The sequence below is a fragment of the Chanodichthys erythropterus genome, chromosome 5, assembly GCF_024489055.1.
Source record: "Chanodichthys erythropterus isolate Z2021 chromosome 5, ASM2448905v1, whole genome shotgun sequence".
Lineage (NCBI taxonomy): Eukaryota > Metazoa > Chordata > Actinopteri > Cypriniformes > Xenocyprididae > Chanodichthys > Chanodichthys erythropterus.
Window position 1 is genome coordinate 32,803,049 of NC_090225.1, and position 22,100 is coordinate 32,825,148.

General features: G+C 37.2%; 1 protein-coding gene across 3 annotated transcripts in view; it reads right to left on the minus strand.

Annotated features, from left to right (window-relative positions):
* Positions 1 to 201: 201 nt before the first annotated feature.
* Positions 202 to 22,100, minus strand: part of ppp2r5eb (protein phosphatase 2, regulatory subunit B', epsilon isoform b) — a 36,872-nt gene continuing 14,973 nt past the window's right edge. Inside the window, exons 3-15 of one of the 3 annotated variants that reach the window (XM_067386945.1) lie at positions 14,035 to 14,231; positions 12,795 to 12,896; positions 12,159 to 12,251; positions 11,907 to 12,037; positions 11,762 to 11,821; positions 8,780 to 8,888; positions 8,640 to 8,693; positions 8,485 to 8,535; positions 8,210 to 8,329; positions 7,849 to 7,976; positions 6,086 to 6,187; positions 4,606 to 4,653; positions 202 to 1,938 (exon numbers count right to left, since the gene is read on the minus strand). In XM_067386945.1, coding sequence (XP_067243046.1) covers positions 4,647 to 4,653; positions 6,086 to 6,187; positions 7,849 to 7,976; positions 8,210 to 8,329; positions 8,485 to 8,535; positions 8,640 to 8,693; positions 8,780 to 8,888; positions 11,762 to 11,821; positions 11,907 to 12,037; positions 12,159 to 12,251; positions 12,795 to 12,896; positions 14,035 to 14,231 — 1,154 coding nt within the window. In that variant the 3' untranslated portion in view covers positions 202 to 1,938; positions 4,606 to 4,646. Of the gene's footprint in view, positions 1,939 to 4,605; positions 4,654 to 6,085; positions 6,188 to 7,848; positions 7,977 to 8,209; positions 8,330 to 8,484; positions 8,536 to 8,639; positions 8,694 to 8,779; positions 8,889 to 11,761; positions 11,822 to 11,906; positions 12,038 to 12,158; positions 12,252 to 12,794; positions 12,897 to 14,034; positions 14,232 to 20,731; positions 21,091 to 22,100 lie in introns of those variants that run through there. The other 2 variants (XM_067386946.1, XM_067386944.1) reach the window with 2 other exon arrangements.

Here is a 22,100-nt window from a genome sequence, read left to right on the forward strand (position 1 = left end):
CAGGGGTGCGTTTCCCAAAAGCCAACTGTTCAACAGAACTCGCAACCACAGTCGGCCAACGATTCTTTTAGGAAACGCGTCCCAGATGGGGTTTTGTGAACAGATTCAACTGATTCATTTAAAAAAATCTAACTCTAAAGTATGGAAGAACAGTTAACAGAAGCAAAGATCATGAAAAAAAAAAAAAAACCCCAAGAAAAATTTCTCGATTTCCAACCCCAATAATGCCCAACATATTTTCAGATTTACACTGTCATCCACACACACACACACACACACACACACACACACACACACACACACACACACACACACACACACACACACACACACACACACACACACACACACACACACACACACACACACACACACACACACACACACACACACACACACACACACCACAAATAAAGCAAATGTGCATTTCATCTTTATCACAAAACAGGTTTAATTTAATATCTCTTTATTTTTTAAAATAATTAAACATTTGTATTTCTCCGACCCTTTTTAACTTTTGTAATCGTTTGATGTCTGGGGCTTTCTAAAGCACAGGTTAAATTCTGACAGTGCTCACCAAAGCATCAGTCCTCCACAATCCCCCTCTCACTCCCCCCCAATCAGCAACTAAGTAAAAAAAAGGAAGAGAGAACAAATTCCACTTGGTCAAAAGAAAAAAAAAAAAACCAATTCCAGACAAAAAAACTAAACCCAAAACAAATTAGCAGTGAAACCCAAGAAAGAAAGAAAAAATAAATCCCAAGAGGCTGTGTTCAATCTTTCCTCATCATATACTGGATTCTCCTAAAGAAAAATACGCTAAAGGTTCTACTAGATACAGAGTATCAAAGTACTGCATTCAGATACAGTATACAGGTACTTAACACTGTAAGAAACTCCCTCACACACTCGAATGCAGAATGTGTGTGTGAACGTGCAGTTCGATTTCTCATGACAAGCTTCTCCGATTTTGCTGCTGGAATTCTAGACACTACCTCAGATGTGTGTGTGTGTGTCTCTCATTTACTGGTACCAGTACCAGACTGGTGAGTCCAAATGAGTGTACCGGGCGGCACATTTGGACAGAAAAGAACGAAAACCGGGGGGTGGGGGGTGGGGGGGGGAATGAGCTGGTGCGTTTTCATGATTCTGTGTCCACTTCCTCTTCTCTGCTGGTTACTGCATAGTGTCCTTTGCATTCCCTTTGGAGAAGTCTACAATCCAGACCTGCTGCATTTATCCAGATGTTAACGGATAAACAAGGGTCAAAAGGTTAAAAGGTAGACAATTCTGCTTTCAAATATTCAGGACACAGGTGGCGAATGTTGATCCAACTCAGAGAGCGCTGACATAGAGAGGAAAAGAAAAGGGGGGTGAGAATGGGATGTAGAGAGGGGGGCAGGAAGTGAGGAAAGAGAGTGAGAATTGGGCTGGTGTTGTTCGGTAAGGGTGGGCGAGGTATGTCAGATCGGTAGGTTGAGATTCTCCATTTGTTTGATTTTCTTAACAGCAGTCGTTATTTCAGTCCTACTGTCTATTCAAAGTCCTTCCAACTCCAGTGCGGGTTTCTCGTTTTTTTGTTTGTCTTTTTTGTTTTTTGCTTATTTTTTTTTTTAAACTTCCTTTTCTAGTCACGTTCTTTTTCGGCATAATATTTTTAAGGGGGGAAAAAAAAAGGATAAAATAAAGTTATTTACAGTGCTTTTGAAATAATGAGACTGACGAGGTGAATCTACGGTAAAGTAAGTCGCACAAATACAGAAAGGAAAAAAAGTGGCCAACGTTCCGAGCGCGTGGTGGAGGCGTTGGGGAAAAAGCGGTCCAGGAGAGGCGCGCCGTTAAGTGGGAATAATTCCGTCACTCTGGAGGCTTCTCTTCAACTCCAGATCCTCCAACTTCTTCCATAGCTCTTCTCTCTCCTTTTCTTTCTTTTTCTCTCTGAGGAATGACAGGAAAAAATAAAAAGGTGAGGAGGCATGTTTACCACCACGTGCATAAGCAGTAGGGGTGTAACGAGACAAAAATGTGGTATAGTTGATGTAAACGATATAATTTGCGATATAGAGTTAGTTTTATCCAAGACTTAGCTTACTGTATTTATAAGGTACAGTGGCGTAACTTTGTTTTAAAAAGTGGTTGGGTGTATTGTAATTGCATTACTACAATAATATATACACAAAATTAGACCTCATGTTTAATATGATAGTTTCATCCTTACTTCTATTATAATATAATATCGTGTCAGCGTCGAGAGTATTTACATTAGTCAATAAATACGTGGATCCGCATTAAGAAGTGGTAGAATTTTTATTAAGCGTGCCAGAGGTTCTGGGTTCTAATCTGCCCTCATATAGCTTATTTTATTTTTTCTCATTAAAACCAAAAGATGTTCATCACAGTTCACTCCTATTAGTTATGAACGGGAGAAACTGCAACGCACAATATGGCAAAATAGGTCTCGCCTTCTAAGCAAAAGAGCAAATAACCATAGAAATCAGACTAGCGTTTAGGATTGCACATGTGTATTGGCTGGTCTAGCCTGAAAAATAAGCTTTTTGACACTATTTGAGCATAAGAAACAACATTTATGGGACAGTTCATGTCAGATTTCGTTGCCGATTTGAAATGTTATTTAATTGTATTCTTTTTTATTTAGTTTTTGAGATCTCAGGATTCCCCCATTCAAATAGATAGGACTTGGTCTTGGATGCCCAAAATAGCTGCCCGGTGGCGTTGCAAATATGGCCAGCAAGTGAACTGACTTTCCTTGAACTTCAAACACAACTTAAAAGACCCCAAAAAATTACAAAGGCATTGTAAAAATAATCGAGTGGTCTAATCCAAATCCAAATCTTCTGCAGAGACACGATGGCTTTATATGATGAACAGATTTACAACGATGCACATACTGTATAATACTTGCATGATGTGCAAAACAACATGAGAGAAAGTAAATGCATGATGAACTAACCATTTAGTTTGGGAATAGCCATGTTGTCATGCTTTCTTGCGATAAGAGCTGTGATTGATCATCTGAAGCGCATACGCTCTCTCCTCAAAGTGAAAGTGCAAACATAATTTAAATCACCATATCACATTTAGGGGGCTTTCGCAATTGGCATGTTTGTTGCAGTCCGGTGCGGAGCGTGATTGTTCCCAGTGCCCCCTGCAGCATTGGTCTGGTTTCACACTTAGCTTGATTCTCTTGAACCCTGGTGCATTTGTGTTCATCTTGCGTCATCACAAATGTGCACGCCACATGACAGAAAACACAAACCTGCTAATTTCATAGTTTCTCATGCTTGCTATAGAATAATGCAAAGACTGATAGATATGTGGTCTTGGAAATTAATTGTCTTAGTTATATCATTTTAATTGGTCAGGATTAGTTATAACATATGCTTGAATGCGGGATGTAATGTCATGAGATGAATACATGCGATATATTTTTAAAATGTATTAAACTCACAATAATATTATGTATCTCTCATGACTTTATATCCCACATTGAAGCATATATTGGGAGATAAGTATATTAATAAATGTTTGTCGTATGGTGATACTGTATGACAGTTGGTGAAATAAAACCACCCGCTGGTAAATTCATGCAACAGTCTGAGTGGCCAATTAGAAATTAATTTCTTTGTAGTTTATAGAACAGCAACTTGGAAAAAAGACAAGACAGAAAAGGTAAGAAGCGATATTTGAGAAAAGAGCATATTAATCTTATAGCCGCAGTCCCATGGCGGAACTAACTTTACCCAACGTCCGATCATTTCCGATTCTTGTGAAATTGGCTAATTGCACTCGTTATGCACATAAACACTGCAGGCTCACTTTCGCTCGTATATCCAAGGTAAATCATCAACACTATTATCCCTTACATGAGTCATTCCACGAAACCGGTGCGATTTAGACTTGCACATTTTTTGATTTTTTACCAAAATGTATTACTTTTCTGAACACCCCATAACATTAATGACATATTTAACTTCCAGAAAAACATTTTCCCATCTCAGGCATCAAATCCTTATTATTATTGGTCATTATTTTAAAGTTATGGACACTATAGGAGCTCTCTGAATATAATTATAAAATGTATTTTCCAAATCAACTATTTTCCTATTGATGTCCTTCACACTAATTCAGTAATTGCAAATATAAAAGTTACATAAAATATCACACTTTTGCTATACTAAAGCCTGAAATGGGCACTTTTTGTGACAGCAACCTCATCGTTTTTGATCAAAGGCTTAACTTCAGAATTTGAACTAGAATCAGTATTCTTATGATTGCTCTAAACATTTCAGTTCAACAAACTTTAAATTACTTTTTCATAAACTTAAAAAAATAAAAATGTAGGTGTGACGGGCTTGTGATTTTTTGCCCAAATTGGCCACTGCTCTAAATCTAGTGAATAAATGGAGAGCACATGGCATGCATGATATTAAGAAATCATGAATAAAGTTGAAATAACCCAGTTACATCGGTTAAAGATAGAAAACTATTACTTGTGAAAATTATCTTTTGTTGAGTCGTTAAGCTCGACAAACACAATTTCACAACATAATTTAGTTATAATTATTAAAGAAGGTGGTAACTTGCCTGTGTCTGCTCACAATGTTGTTCGGAAGACTTCTATGATGTCACTTCCTATTAATGGTGTCACATAAGTATCGGTTCATTATTTTTATAGGGGGAGAATGGTTTGTGTAACGGGGCTGAGGGGTTACTGAAGTACGGAACTAAATAATGTGATTTTAATGAATAAATCACAAATTTACTTAGAAAAAAAAAAACAAAAAACATTACCAACAAAAAAGCACAGATGGATATTTATGGGAATGGCAAAATGTATTGACTTTTTTTCTCATTTTATTATTCATATCCCAATTACACTTTCATAGAAGGCCTTGAGGGACATGACAAAATAGGTGGTGTCAACTGAAAAAAAAAAAAAACAATTTCTAATATAAAGATAAAATGTATGTCATGTTTTTAAACATTATTAAAGGACACATTTCAATTAACACAAAAAGCTTTTAACAATGTATTTTGGTGACCCAATAGATAAAATACACTGAAAAAGGTCAGAGGGACTCAAATTGTACTGATTTCGTGGAATGACTCATGTGTTTTACTGAACTAAATCAGGGGTGTCCTGCAGAGTTTAGCTCCAACCTCAATTAAACATCTGAACCAGCTAATCAAGGTCTAATTAGGCTTACTAGAAACTTTCAGGCAGGTGTGTTGAGGCAAGTTGGAGCTAAACTCTGCAGGACAGTGGCCCTCAAGGATCGAGTATGGACACCCCTGAACTAAATACACCATAATCGGCTAAAACGCATGAGCAGGTTACTTTATTTCCTGAAGTCTGTGTTGCTTTTACATTCACATGAATTGTGCCACAGTTTGAGTGCAACCGAATTCAGACCACTTCCTTCAGGCAGTCTCGGATTGTGTACCCCGGTGCGCACACGTGTCCGCATGACATCTTTCACATTAGCAGTTTTTCATGCGAACTGTGCCCCGTTTCGAACTAAACAGCCAGTGTGAAACCACCCTTAGTTTTAGTAGTATGATTATTCTAAGTGGTTTATTTAAAGGTTTATTTTTCTATGTATAGTGCATTAATGGTGGGACATAGTGAGCACCAGGAGAGTCTGTGCTTGTCGGTGCAAGAGATCCAACTAATGCCTACATTAAAAGTGCCATTACTGCATGAGGGGAATAAATTAAAGTTTACAGAGTTACAGTGACATTTACTACATTAAGCTACTATATATAATGTTGAATATAATGTATAATAATGCAATGGGGGAAATGTTTGGGTTATGATAATAATCAAATAATATAATTTAATATTAATAAGTAATCATTATATTAAAACCTCTCGTCTTTATTTTGGCTACAAATATTGCGATAGTATCATATCGTGAGTTCAGTATCACGATTTGTACCGAAACGTGACATGAGTTCATGTAGGCAAATAAGCAAGTAGGCAAGCCAAAGAGCCACGTGTCAGAGTAATGAATAATAATAATAATAAAAAAAAAAACCAAACAAACAAAAAAAAACAGCTCACCTCTGACGATCTGACTTGTAAGTGGACGTGAGTTCATCAAACAAAGTGCTGTTCATTTCCATGAAGGCCTTCAGAACATTATAGACTAAAGCTACTATGGCCCTGAAAGTGGAAAAAGAGAAAGAATTAGATCATTTAAAGGTGCTCTATGTAAGAATGACAGCTAGTGGTTGAAATGGGTACTGCAGTCCAAATTCAAAATATTGTTTGTCCCGCCCCCTCCTCCTCAGACTCAATGCACTAATGGGTTGTCAGTTTGAAGACATGCAACAGGAGTAGGGCTGGGCGATATATCGAATGCTTTTGTCACGCGCATTTCGTCAGTAAAGCCGGTTCCCTGATTACCGCTAAATCGCCATCACCTGCTTTCAAATAGAGCGGTATTTAATAGACAGAGCCGTAGTTCACTAAAGCCACGCAATATCACGTTCAATATCGATATGAATCGCCGTCGATAATGAACGCGATATTGCGTGGCTTTAGTGATCTACGGCTCTGTCTATTAAATACCGCTCCATTTGAAAGCCGGTGATGGCGATTTAGCGGTAATCAGGGAACCGGCTTTACTGAAGAAATGCGCGTGACAAAAGCATTCGATATATCGCCCAGCCCTAAACAGAAGCAAGCTCACTTGAGATATGAAGGCGGGGAGACTTAAACACAAGATAAGTGCAAGATAATTAGTTGATTTATTGATTTATGATGAGTTGATATCGCATTTTAATATGCTCCCGTTCATAGAGATTTTTAGATGGATGCTGAGGCTTTTTAGGTCAGGTAGAATCTGCGATCTCTGACCCAGTTTGTTCACTGGCTTCCATGGCTGCAATTCGCTGCATGCGATTTCCACCAACTGGCAACCCGGGGTGGCGAAATACTATTGGGTAATTTGGCAAGGTGCGGTCTTGCACAGACCAAAACAAAAACAAAAATTCCGACACGGAACGCAAATTTCAAAGTACACTAACTGGCTGTAGCAATGGCTTTCAGAGAAATGAATATGTGAACTGAGCATGTTTAATAAATCTGCAAACATATTATAGTATTTTTATGCTTTAGTACAGTCAAAAACTTTTAAAGCACTTGTTACACTGAAAATGGAAGGACAGGACATGTTTACTCCAGTAGATGGCAATATCCAATTAATGCTGGACAGTGATAACAGTGTTGTGTTGTGTATATCACATACAGATACCGAATCTTTTTCATTTATTCAATCAAAACTACAGTGAAAAAGTTAATATATTTTTTTATATGTTTTCTATTTTAATATATCTTAAAATTTAACTCATTCCTGTGATGGCAAAGCTACATTTTCAGCAGCCATTACTCCAGTCTTCAGTGTCACATGACCACTGAAAAGCTTTTTTAGGATTCTTTGATGAATAGAAAGTTCAAAAGATTCTTGCTAAACAGAAGTATTAATTTCTTTAAAAATTCTTACTGACTCCAAACTTTTGAACAGTAGTGAATATAGCCACTTTCACACAAAATCTAAATTAACTTCTCCAATAAAGGAACCACATCTGATATATCACAAAAGCAATGCATTAAAACGTGTTTCTTTTTTAAATTACATTTTTTAATTTAATTATATTAATGAATTATTTTCTAAATTAAACAACATTTTTATGGTTTTCCCAATAGTGCCTGAGAGAGTTTAGAAATTAAGGGAAAAGCAGGGAATGTGACAGGAGGGAAAGTCTCACAGACTGCAGTGTCAGTGTTATAAATAATATCAGAAGAGTGTGGCTTTGACTCACGGGTTCCAGTGTTCTTTGGAGATCCGGTACAGACTTGTGAACATTATGGGAAGAATCACGTTGGAGTTCTCCTCAATCAGACTCATGATGTACTCATTATTCCAGTAGTACAGAGCTCTCTCAGCCACCTGGACACACATGGACACATCTGGAGTCTAAGCTCATAATATGATGTATAATTTATTTAGCATCTTGATGTAAACAACTGTCAGTTGCTACTTTCATAAGCATTTTGATAAAAATCCATACTTTTACATACAGGTAAAATTGTGGTGAAAACTGATCTGTTGTGAAATAGCAAAGATTTTTTATATTTGGACCAGTTTAATTCAGTCTTGGACAAGAGTGGGTTTTTGCATACCTGAAAATGAGGGCTGGAGACACATTTAGAGATCTGTTTGAAAAGAGGCTCCTGGATCTTCACAAACTGCGTGGGCTCAATCACATCCAGAATCTCCTCTAACTCTCCTAGGAACATGACCTACACACACATCAATGCAGACAATCAGAGCAGTGAACAAAGAACAATAGTGAATGCATCCTAAATCGTCATAAACACTTCCACTGTCCTGAAATCATGACTGATCAACCTCATGCTGTGAATTAGCTCTATTCAGGAGACTGCATTCGTCTCACCTCTTTCTGACTGCAGGTTTTAGGCCAGAATTTCAGCAGACCTCTGATAACCTGTTAAAAGTGGGAAAAACATGAGACTGGTTAAATAAATGGACTAAAAAAAAAAAAAAAAAAGATGATCAATGAAAGGCTTTGTACATGCTTCGTGCACTTACTGGTTCTGTTAACGCTGGGTCTTTCTCTAGGAACTGTACAATACAATACGCCAGCTGCAAAAACAACAGGAATTTCATTGACAGGATCAACACTGCAGGAAGTGAACTCATCTGAAACTTTTAACACGCATGGGCAGTACCTGTGCGTGGAAAAGCGAGAGGCTCCTGACGGTGTGAAGAGGAATCAAAACTTTCACCAAAAACTGCTTGTGCTCGGCCTTCAGCGGCAGAGCGAAGCCATTGATGATGCTGACAGGAGACAAACACAACTTTCACTAACAGAATTCTGGGAGCGAACGATTGAGTAACCCTGAATTTACCCCTACAGTCAGCACAATGCAAAACTCGCTATCATTTAATCATCAGGGTTTTTCTGCCAATTTAATCATATTTGATGGAAATCCCCGAGAAAACCTTGCCTGGAGAATCAAGCCTCACCACTGTACCAGCGGATGAGTCTGGTCGGCCATTGAATCAATTCGATTTCTAGGGCGGAACAAATCCGAGCAAATGGAGTAAACGGAGGAAGCGGAGTAAACCAATCAGAGAAGGGTGGATATGACGTTAGCAAAGCGACAAGAGAGTCAACAGCGAAAAGTAAATAATTAATGTGTTTTTGGTCATTTAAAACTGAATTCACGGCTGAATAGAACAAACTCTCGGGTCTCCCGTGCGCAATCTTTGTTGATATTGAAGGGACTTTCGCCGCACTAGAGTGACGCTGTTTGCGTCACTGAAATAAACTAATCCGATTGCACGGTACGGTTTGGAGTTGACTTGAATCGCGACGAAGGGCGGACTGACTAGACTGATATATCTTGTAGAAGATATATCAGCCTGGCCTTGCCAGGCAAGAGAAGAGAAGTTGCAAGGCAACCTTCAGTTCTGAAGTTTTATAAGCAAGCATGACAAAAGCTGCAGCGAATGTCAAGGTCTTTAGTGAATAACAATTTAATTACAGCCTGTTCCTCACAAAAAGCTTTTGTCTGGCCAAGACTTAGAATAATCACATGAGCATGGGCTATTTTTATAAAGCCCCTGGAGACTGTATGATTTTACTGTATGGAAACTTCTGCTCTTGTCATATGGTTATACAATAACATGAAGGTAAATAAAAGACAATTTTTTTATTTTCAAATTAACCTTCCCTCTAAGTCTTAAATGTTTAGACGATCAAGAATAACTCATATCTTATGTAAAAGAAAATCCCAACTGTTAGTTAATTGCAATTATGCAATTAATTATGTTAAGTGACTGAAATGATGTAAATAGCAAACTTGGGGTGTGTAAAAGACATGATTTTACCCCAAACCAGTAAAGGGCAAACCCTGCCCTGCAGCCAACTCTAAAGATTTCATTGGTTATGTCAATGACAGTGCTGATTGCATACACAACACACACAAATACTAAGCCCAAGCCATAATTGGTGGCACATCCTTGTAGATATTATTAACTTGTTTGGGGGGGAAAATAAATCAATCACGCATGTAAATGAGCATGCGTTAAAGGCTAGCAGTTAAGAAAACTAACCCATGAAAAACCCTAATTATGCAGTTTGAGGTATACTAATTCTAATAACAAAAACACAACTGTACAGCTTTAAGATAAAAGTTGGCATATAATGAAAATGAACCCTGTCTATTTTGCAAATGCATATTATTGATCTTAAAAGACAAAAAAAAAATATTTTGATCTAAATGCCATAACTCAATCATTTGGGCCCAGTTGTTCAAAGTAATCTGATTGGACTTCAGCTAATAGACTGGATCAAAATTGAAAAAAAGGATTCTGAAATCGGTTTAGATCACAAAATCCAATCTTGGTTTTGATCTAGATCAAATCATCAGTTTGTGCTGTTCAAAACTTTTTAGCAAGATCAGGATACCAGCTTATCCTGATCCCAGCAGAAGGGTGGATTTCAGGAACAAAAATGTAATAGAAGAAAGTAATACATTAGAAGTACACATTAGGCTACCTATTAAGCCTTTCAGTATGTAAAGGAAAAAAACAAAAAAGGTCAATTTTGGCAACATAAAATGATCCCCCAAACAGCTCAAACAAAATTATTTAATTAAATATATTACTGAAGTTAATTTAAGTGTTTTTTAAATCACTGTATATAAATTGGCACAATCATCGGCGATGAACCAGTCAAAAGTAGTTTCTAACAATTGCATCCCTTATTGAATGTATATCCGTTTCCCTGCATCCCAATGTGCATACTTTCCACCCTATCCATCCTAAACAGTATTAAATATTACTAATATCACATACTATTTAGAATGAATAGTATGCACATTGAGATGCATGCTTTGTTTTTATTATGGGTCACATGAGGGGCTGCGGAAACTCTAACGGGACATGGTGATGAGGAAAAATATGAGATGGGAGTAAAAATTAATTTTATTGTTTTAAATTGCTGTTAAATTGTTTTGTGTTCCCCTAAGAAACACTGGATTCACTGCATTAATGCAAAGTTTCTTGGGGGAACGCAAAAGCATCAAAATATATAATTTTTCTCCCATTTCATGTTTCTTTTTCCATCACCATGTCCCTTTAGTGTTAAAAGGAAATTGAAAATTGAAGGGAATGTTTGTTTATGTTGTTTTCTTTCTCTTCAAATAAAACACTTAAAGTGACCTCAAATCGACTCTTCTACCTGTTGTCCTTTACATAGCTAGCAGCCTACATTGTGAAATGTAACCCCATTTGGAGCACTGCTAATCCAGATTTGGTAATGTGAAAAGGTGTGTATCTGGATCAGCGTGATCCAGTCCTATTTTGCATTGAAACCAGCACAAAAGTGATGGATTACCTGAACATGGGATTTCCAAATCTAGACAAATCTGATCCACATTAAACTTTTTGAACAACTGGGCCCAGGTGATATGTCATACTTCTCTCTGGTATTGCCTAAACCCCGCCCCTTTCTTACAACTGACTGCAAGTTTGCATTCCAATCTGCCTCCAGCCAATTAACAACTGATGGATAGACCCAAGTCCCCGCCCTACATTGTTTCTTTTTCTAATAATCCATTTCACTCGGTATGTATTTAACGATACAGATCATTTCTTCTGTAACTACTTCCTTTACATTGTGAGTTAAAAAAATTACAACTCACCTGCCCAAAATCTCCAACAATTCTGCAACTCCATTGAAGTGCTCAGTTTCATAAACAAAACTAAGAATGAGAAAGACAGATGAATAGTTGCACTTCATACCTGCATGTCCAAATATAATGTAAATTGTCAAATTAAATCCCTCACCGTAGAAAAATATTATTAATTTGTTTTCGTATAAAAGCTCTCAGTCCCAGGAATTTTCCGTAGATTCTATGTAAGACTGTCTTCAGGTAATCTCTCTCCCGTGGGTCCTCGCTGTCGAACAACTCCAGCAGCTGACACGACAATAGATGAACGAAGCACACAAAAAACAAAAAGAAGAAAAAAGGATGAACAAGTGTTACTGAGAAAAAATTAATTGAGAGATTTTTAAAAAAAAAAAAAGAACATCCTCACCTGTAAGACAAATTTCTGGTCTATGTACTTTTTGGCAATGCTGGGTTGAAACTCCTGACTCTCCAAAAAACGAATGAAGAACTCATACACCAGCTGAGAAGAGAAAAGGAGAGAGAGAGAGAGTTTGTGTTATTTGGAGTTCTTTGAACTCAGCATGCATGCAGAGAGAAACAGAGAAAGGGAAAAGGTCATGGTTCGGCTGAGGTCACAGTCACAGGACACACTGCTACTGCCACCAGTGGTCTTTGCCATTATAAGAGGTTGGAAGAAAAAAAGAAAAAGACAAGGAACACAGCTGGGAATATGGCTTTCAATATTGGATTTTTTTTTTTTTTTTTCCGCAGATGAGAAAGCAGGGATTAATAACGAAATGAAAGAGAAAAGTTTTACCAGGAAGGTTCTCCTTGAGATATGCATCTCATTTCTAAAGGAGTCCTGGAAGCATACAGTGAGTACACACACACAAACACACACAAAGGGTCAGAGTGTGTGTACAAACCCTCAAAAATACACACACAGACAAACATGCTGAAATAAATAAAACAGACAGGAGCTCTACACAAGGAGAAAGGGACCAGAGTACACAACAATATTCTCAAGAACCTCCACTGCATACACACACACACACACACACACCTGTAAATGTGGCCATGAGGCCTCTAGAGTGGGTTCATCCTCCTCTGGGTCAAACTCATTACTGTCACTGGGCGGAAGAGTTCGGAATATATTATAGGACACCTGAGAGAGAGAGAGAGAGAGAGAGAGAGAGAGAGAGAGAGAGAGAGAGGGATGCAATATAATAATAAGATGTGGGGGGAAAAAATTTAATTTAATTAAAACCTCTTAATCAAATATTACAGACCATTTCAATGACCATCTGATGCATATTTCACACAAAAAGACAAGCTTTCTTAATCTCATGCTCCAATCAGATTGGCTTTGTGTAACTCCTGGGAATCAGTGTGCACAGGTTTGTAATGTATTAGTCAACCCTGTTGGAGTGTCTGTCTGCATTTGTCCATGTATAGCGCAATTTAATATTGTTAAGTACACATGCAAAACATTACAAAACATAATTATTGACATTTAAATTCACATTACACCTTTTAGGCAATTTAATTCATTTCTGCACCTCCGTGTATGTCTCACATACACAATTGCTCTGTGTATCAGCATTATCTTGGCCAATATCACCAGATACTGGCATCAGAATCGACTTTTGGTGAAATCCACATTAGTTGACCATATTTTATCGATCAACTATAATTTAAAGGTTTGTACAATGTCATAAAATAATTCTTATTCTAAAAATTTCTGCCAAATTTTGTGTTTTATGAATAAATTCTGCTGCATGCCAGAGTATTATTGTGGTATCACTGATAAGTCACTACCGTTCAAAAGTTTTTTTTTTTTTTTAAATAAATTTTTTAGAATTTTTAAGAAATTATTCAATTACTTGCTGAAATGTTTCATTATCTTGATTAAACATGTCAAAAAGACATTTATAATGTTACAAAAAATGTTACACATAAATGCTGTTCTTTTGAACTTTCTGTTCATGAAAGAATCCTGAAAAATGTATCATGATTTACACAAAAATATTAGGCAGCACAGATGATTTCAACATAAGAAATCTGAAATGCTCAATAAGAAATGCTGCTTGCATACTATATCAGCATATCAGGCACATCACAGGAATAAATTACATTTTAGAATAGTCAAAAGAGAATACCAAAATGGCCAGATTTCATGTCGATAGTCAAAAGTCTTACTCTCTGATGCCACATTGATTATTCAAATCCAAAGTCACATTATACCATTTAGGTAAATGTATGATTCCTGTCCACAGATAGATGATGCACTTTTAGGTACTCACCATTTTGACGACCTCTGGGTAGGCCTGTTCTGTGAGGTATCCTCGGCTGACTGTGACATAATCAACAAGCTCATTGAGGGTTGAGCGCTTGTATTCTTTCATCTTCAGGTCTGACAGTGTGTCCATGAAATCAAAGACAGCACAACACTGCTGAAGTTTCTTCAGGAACAACTCTGGCTGCTCCTGAGCAGAGACGTCTGCGCAAACAAACACACACACACACACACACACACACACACACACACACACACACACACACACACACACACACATAAGAAACATGAAAAAAGAAGTTGAAAAATGGCCAGCAGAAACTTCACTTCGTGAAGGGCGTGTTCACAAAAGCACTTAAGTAAAAGGTTCAGGGTGTACTTCCATACATACAAACACTATCTGACTCAGATAATGCCTGAGAGAAAAGGTAATAAAGGGATTGATTTTATTGTGTAAACTTAGTAAACAAGCCAGACAAGACAAAAGATCCCATATCTTACTTAATGAACAGAGGAAAAGATTTGAGGATGTGAGGATTACACCAGGTCAGTCATCAGACGTCACAATAGGCAGTTTTCCATTATCCAAGAACTGTGAAGGACTCAACTATGTAAACTAATCAGTGGGCAGAAAAGGAAGGGCGAGAAACCTAAACTTCCTAGAGTTCAAAACCAATTTTCTGACATAACCGTTCACATGATTGCAGAACGCCGATTTAGAAGCATGTCAATGCTGTGGTTTAAGCACTCGACCCACTAGTTTGGTTGTGTTAGTCGGGTCAGTACCACCTAATTGATAGACTTTGATCCATCACCATCATGAAGCAATGACAACAGAAACACCCCTCGAACTTTTTTGATGAGCTGTTTCCTTCCCTGAGTTGATGCATTTCCTCTTGAACAAAAAGTTGGGGTTTAACAAAGGACTCACTTATCTTTTTAATAAAAACTGCCCCAACACAACCACACTTGGTAGTTACTCATGTATAGAGAAGAAATAAAGCAACCTCTGCATCCGTTTTCAGGCCTTCCCGCTCCTTAAGGTCTCTCCAGGGCTGGAAAGCTTCTCTGATATTAATGCAGGTGCTACCTCTTGCCTGATCACAACCCTTCTTTTTAAAGTTATATTCTCCTGGCCTTTTCCTTTTATATATTTTTTCTGCTTTCTATAGTTTCTCGCTTTCTATAGTCGTTCTGATAATGTTTGTCTTATACTCTGAGCTCTCTCTCCTCCCCCATCATGAGTGTGTATCAAGCGGCAACCTCCCCCAGTTTCTCGTGAAGCCAATACGGAAGTGACAAACTGCGATTCATCGATTGGCTGCTAGGGACAGGCTGCAAAAGGGAGCAGAATCTCATTGACCATCATGCTAAAACAGCAGAAAAAAAACATGTTTACACTCTGGTTCAAATTGTGTTTTGGTCTATACTGCTAATTTTGCCCTTCATGACAACTCTGAGGGGGGTGAATTTTTTTTATAACTCATCCGTTTAAATTATATTAAGCCTTAAAGTTCTGCATAATTAAGGGCGTGGTCAGTTGAGTTGACAGGTGGATTGGCGCTGCTGTCTGAGCCGTCGTTACCTCAGCAGCTAATTTCAGCCACTGAATTTGGCATCTCAGCCGTATTTGTGCCTTTTTCCTGGATTATTTTATACAATATATGGCTTGCTGCATACTCGAGACAGATGTCAGTTTGTGTACATGTGCTCGCATGCAGAAAACACACATTGTTGGATCGTCGTGGCATTGGCTAAAAGTTTTGTTCCTGAGATTTACTACAATGACAATACCAGGAGGATATACAACTCCGACAGCACTGCTTGGATATAACTAAAACTGCTGCACTATTTTGAAAAATTATACTTTGGACAGGTGCTCATTAGTTTGAGAGAACATTTGAGAGTTATACAGATATCTGGTACCTATATATGTACGTATAGAGTTTTACATTATAAACGATACTCAGATTGCATCCTTTCTTGAAGAACGATGATGGAGAGCAGATCATTCCGAAGATATGTAATGCAAACGATGGATAATATATAAAGATTTCATGGATTTAACGCTTTCTTGAACAAAAAGTAATTTTTTTTTAATATTTTGAAATTAATATTTTACCCAAGTGCAACGCACTGGATTCATCTCGCGATCTCCATTTTATTATAAAGGTATGAAGTCCCAGTTGATTTTTTTGTTATTTGCACACCCCACACAAATTAATTAGCCTACTGGTGTTACAGCATCTATAACGTTATCTTAAACACCGTAGATTGACAGTAAACCTTTAGTACTTTCTAATGATATTGTTATCTTTATTAATATTTTAGATAGTATCTAAGATATGTATGCTAGGTGGGCGTGGTTTCAGCAACAAGTCGCATTCAAAACTGCTGTTCAGAACTCGGGTTCAGAACTATGGGTGATGTCACGGACACTACGTCCATATTTTTTTTTTTTTTTTTTACAGTCTATGGTGTGTATACGCCACTTACTGCTGATTGGCTACAAGTGTGCCCGATCCTCTTTTCAACAGCATTTTTCAAAAATTGTGTCAAACCTGGTTTGAACGGTCAGAGTCATATACTGTATGACAGACAAAAATAACCATTTACTTCTCGTTTTCTGAAGTGTTTTAGAGAAAGTATCACCTTTTCTGCTGACCGTGTTTCTGTTACTGTTGTTAAAGTCGTCATGAAATCAAAATCGACCCTATTAACTTTGTTAGTGCATATTACTAGTCTTGTGGTGAACAATTAATCCATGCAAGTTAATACACAGAGTGGTAATCTTTAATCAAAATCTGAAAAGTTACTTCCAGTCTGGAATGGCGTTCCTTCTCTGATGATGTCAGTTTGACGGCTTGGGTTGAAAATGTGTAAACCACTCCCCTCCAACCGTTGGTCTGCTACGAGCCAGAGATTTATTGTAGTAAATGACAGAATTTTATTTTTTGGGTAAACTAACATTTGGGTGTCATCTGCAACTCTTACTGTGCTTTACGTCTTTAGCCGAGGAGAGAAGCAATGCGGAGGGAACAGAAAGGGCTTGAACGAATTGTGTTTGGCTCTAGACAAAAATATCAGAGAATATAGTGCCGAAACATGGTTATCATGAATGACCCTGGGCTCTTGTACTGCTCTGTTTTAACATGCTTCCAAAGACCCTTATTCTATAGATAACTGTAGCACCCTTTTACCGGTTCTTCAGTTTAGACTTGTGCCGATATTCGGTAATGCGATAAATCGCGATAATGAATATGCACGATATTGTAATCGTGGGCACTTCAGAATACCGTAAATAATAATTTATTACCAATTATTAATTTTTTATAAGGCAATTAAGAATACTTTACCCATCAATCGTATAAAATGCACAACACCGCTGTATTCTACATCAAAAGGACACGCGCTCAGATGTAAACAATCCCAATGTGCACGAGAAGCACATGGCGGAACCAGTGAAGGGGACGAGCTGAATGAAAGTGCGCGTTCACTCTCTGACAGCAGAGGGCGCTGATGGAACAGCAGCGTGCAGCGGTTACAATGGAAACCGTGCAAACAAAGTAACTGCGCTAGTGAAGTTTTTAAAATGCTTCAAACAGCCATTCATTTTTTTGTAATCTCAGTATTGTTCATCACAGCACCAAATACTGAATACTTAAAAAAGACTTAAAAGGATATTTATTTTCAAACCTAAACATTTTTATATTTTAATCTGGACTACAACATGCCCTAATGATTAGAAATGTTCTGATTATTTGTTATTGTTCAGTAAAACTTTGAAAACATACAGCTTCATTAGTTAACATGTTACTTCATTATCACTAAACTGACAATAAAAATACTTATAAAGTATTAATTATTATTAATTAATGTTAATTTCTTAGTTACTGTTTAATAACATTACTAAAATCAAAACAACTTATTTAATGGACCTGAGATAAAACTAACAATGATCAGTTGTGTTTCTAAACTAACAAAAAATAACACTTTCTGTAACAAATGTAGCTATTGCTCAATTTAATGCATTAAATAGAGTAAAGTGTTATCTGTTGTTCTTTACAGCCTAATTCTTTTGCATTTTAATCCGTTTTAAAATTTCAGTCAGAGTTGTTTTGTTTTATTACAAAAAGAGTTCTTAAACCTGTTAAACTATGACAAAAATGGTTTTGCAACTTATTTTAATATCGTGATAATACCGCATACCTTGATAAAAGCTTCATCAATCAATCACAACATGAAAATTTGATACCGTCACATGCCTACTTCAGTTTAAAGAGAGAAGCCCATCAAAACAACAGAGCACTACACACCACAAGAGCCCATGAGTCATTTATGATAACCACATTTCGGCACTACATCCTGTCTGGTATTTGAAAATGAGATGAGGTCTTTAACATACAAGAAGCAAATGGCACACAAGACCGTACGACTCTCAAGGAAAATACAGAACCAACACAGATCCACAGATATTTGACAGATCAACTTGCTCTATGAAAAACAACACTAGGACCACAGAACGTCGCATTTAAACCTGAACAACCAAAAGTGCAGAATAAAAGAAACGTATCTGTAATAACAGGGCAGTCAAGAACAGTGGAAAGACAGAGCAAAGACTGATACAGCAGAGAGAATATTCAGATGAGCCGTTTTCTGTAAAGCAGTCACACATCTAGATGAAAGACATCCGTACCATTTCTAAATTTAGACACACTCACAATGGCAGTCATTTTGGCTCAGGTGATTCAATCACTTGCAGTTATTTTCCATTTGTGTCCAGATTGATTTCTTGATCCTGTCAGTTTAACAGTCAGTCCACAAAACAGAAGGTTTTGAGATGTTAAGAAACGCTTAAGTAAAAGGTCTGAAGTGTAATAAACTAAACAGAAGGTGTGCAGTGAGACATTAAAAAGAAACAGATCTCCAAGATGCAGCTACACATTCATATAAGGTGACACCTCGTGCTGCTTTACAACACACACTCACACACACACACTTTAAAAAACCTTGGTGGGGAAAACCCCACTTCGATGGAATGGTGGTCTTGGATTACATTAGAGAGACTGTTTGTGTGTTTTAAAATGCACAGAGAGAGAGAGAGTACTGGTTACAAAGTTGTGTGTCTAGTTACTTAGATGTAATGCATGTGCAAGAGAGTGTGTGTGTGTGTGTGTGAGTTGTTCCAACAGGTGGAACCAGCAGGTGACTTTTACAGAGCCAGAGACTGAGAAGGAAATGTACTGTATGCATTTAATGCAAACGTGCACACACACACACACACACACACACGCACACACCCATGCATACACAAGCACACGCGAACACGCGCATACACACACACATACATACACACACAGAGAGAGTTCCCTGAATCTAAAGGGAAGGCCTTTTTCACTTGGGCATGAAACAGCAAGTCTGCACAGTTACAAAAAATGTTGACCTGGCTGTAGTGATGCAAATTTTTTGTTAAATTTTGGCCATTACAAAAAGCTGAATATTTTAAGTTAAATAACACTCCACTTTTTTTGAAAATAGGCTCATTTTCCAACTCCCTTAGAGTTAAAGTTGAGTTTTACCATTTTTAATCCATTCAGCTGTACCACTTTTAGCCTAGCTTAGCATAGTTCATTGAATCTGATTAGACCGTTACCATCTTGCTCAAAAATGACTAAAGAGTTTCGATATTTTTCCAATTTAAAACTTGACTCTTTTGTAGTTAAGTCGTGTACTAAGACTGACGGAAAATGAAAAGTTGTGATTTTCTAGGTGAGTCAAGTTTTAAATAGAAAAAATATTGAAACTCTTTGGTCATTTTTGAGCGAGATGCTAATGGTCTAATCAGATTCAATGAACTATGCTAAGCTATGCTAAAAGTGGTACCGCCAGACCCGGAGATCGGCTAAATTTAGACAATCAACATTAGGGTAGTACAGTATGAAAAATGGATATTCATTTTGAGGCTCGCCAAGTATTACATATAACAGTGTTATTAAATTATTAGTGTTTTAGAAAAGAACTTTAAATGAACATTAGCTGAAGACAAAGGTAAACTGATTTGACAAACAGATGAAATCAACAATTAAAACAATTAAATACACACATCGGCTAATATATATAAAAATGAACAGTTTTAAGTAAAATTAATGAATAAAATTAATCGCAATTATACTGGCCAATAACCAATATTGGTTGGCGCCATTTCCAATTATAATGCACAACACAAGGATATAGGCAGTAAAAGAAGGAAAATATGGTCTTATTTACATGTTTAATTGAAAAAAATATATATATAGTAATTTAATTGTCCTTTATTTAACCAGGTAAAAACTGAGATTAAAAATCTGTTTTTCAAAAGTGACCTGACCAATGTGAGCGGCCACAGAAATTCTCACAATATTACAATTATTAAAAAACATGACTTTCCCAAATTAGTTTTCCAATCAGAAGAACTATAGTGATTTGTTTGTGAAATAGGGAGTATTGTGGGCTGTATATTCATTTTTTAGTGCAGTCAGAGAGGGTAACGCAGTAGCAACACAGCTACAAAACAGCTGAAGTGACACTCCTGAATAGCTGGTTCTAAACACATACAGAACTAGCCCCCAAAACACCAAACAACACTGAAGACAACATGCTAAGCGACATACATCTACAGAATGACAAAAATACACCATGACCACCCGCTCTTCTCTATCACTCACTCAGACAGGTCTCTCTCTTTCTCTGGATTTCCTACTCGTCGATCACTCCAGGGAACCAGTTGATAGTGAAAGTACTTGAAAAAGTAAATCACAGATAACTGTTTACAAGCCTCGTGTGTGTGTACAGTGCACAGAGCTGCAGCTCCACAGAGGAACCCATGAGATCAGGTGTCGGAGCTGAGCCCACGGAAACACGGATGGGCTCTGTGTCTAACGTTCTATTTTCTGCCTTCCTCGTTTTAAACTCAAGCCCACAAGGTCAGAGGTACAGCGTAGACCCCAATGATTTGTCTGCACTTTACAGGCCTCGCTGTTGCGAGTCAGACAACTCGTTGGGCTGGAAATGTATCTATGGTGACCAGAACACGTGGCTCAAGAAAACAAGAAGCAGACCACACAGATTGAGACTCTATAGCTGTAAATGAGTGTTGTTTATAATTAAAAACATCTAATATGAAGTATATTTTTCATGATCTTACTTCTCATTTTTACTGAACTAGTCGCAGAGAAAAGTAGTCAACTTGTCGGCGAGGTTCTGTTTACCTTATGTAAAATGACATGTCGTGCAGCATCAGCAGTCTGACGGCCAGCTGGAGAAAATGTCCCACGCAGCTGGGAAACAAAAGCTTGCATATTTCTACTGATGCTGCTTGTTTTGCCACATCCCACACACTTATAGTTTCTGTTCACCTCTGGACAACATTTGATTTGTTTTGAGGGTCTGAGGCAGTTTGTACACTACCACTCAAAAGTTTGGGGTCAGGTTTTTGTTTTGAAAGAAATTAACACTTTTATTAAGCAAGCATACATGAAGTTGATCAAAAGTAATAGTAAAGACATTTATAGAGCAAGACTACAGATTTCTATTTCAAATAAATGCTGTTTCTTTGAAATGTATAATTATTAAAGAATCCTAAAAAAAATGGTTTCCACAAAAATATTAAGCAGCACAATTGTTTTCAACATTGACAATAATAAGATATGTTTCTTGATCACCAAATCGGCATATTAGAATGATTTCTGAAGGATCATGTGACACCATTACTGGAGTAATGATGCTGAATATTTAGCTTTGGTATCACATAGTAAACATATTAAATAATAATAATAATAATAATAATAATAATAAAAAGTGTTATTTGAACTGTAATAATATTTCACAATATAACTGTATTTTTGATCATATAATGGTGAGCAGAAGACTTTAAAATCTTACCGACCCTAAACTTCTGAATGGTTGTTCTTACTTTGGCTTGTATGTGAACAGGTCACAATGAAAAGCACATGACAGCACATCAAATGCAACTGAAGTCACATGATCTGTGACTAGTCTAATTGTTAGAAGTGTTAGAACTAATAGGTAAAGTCA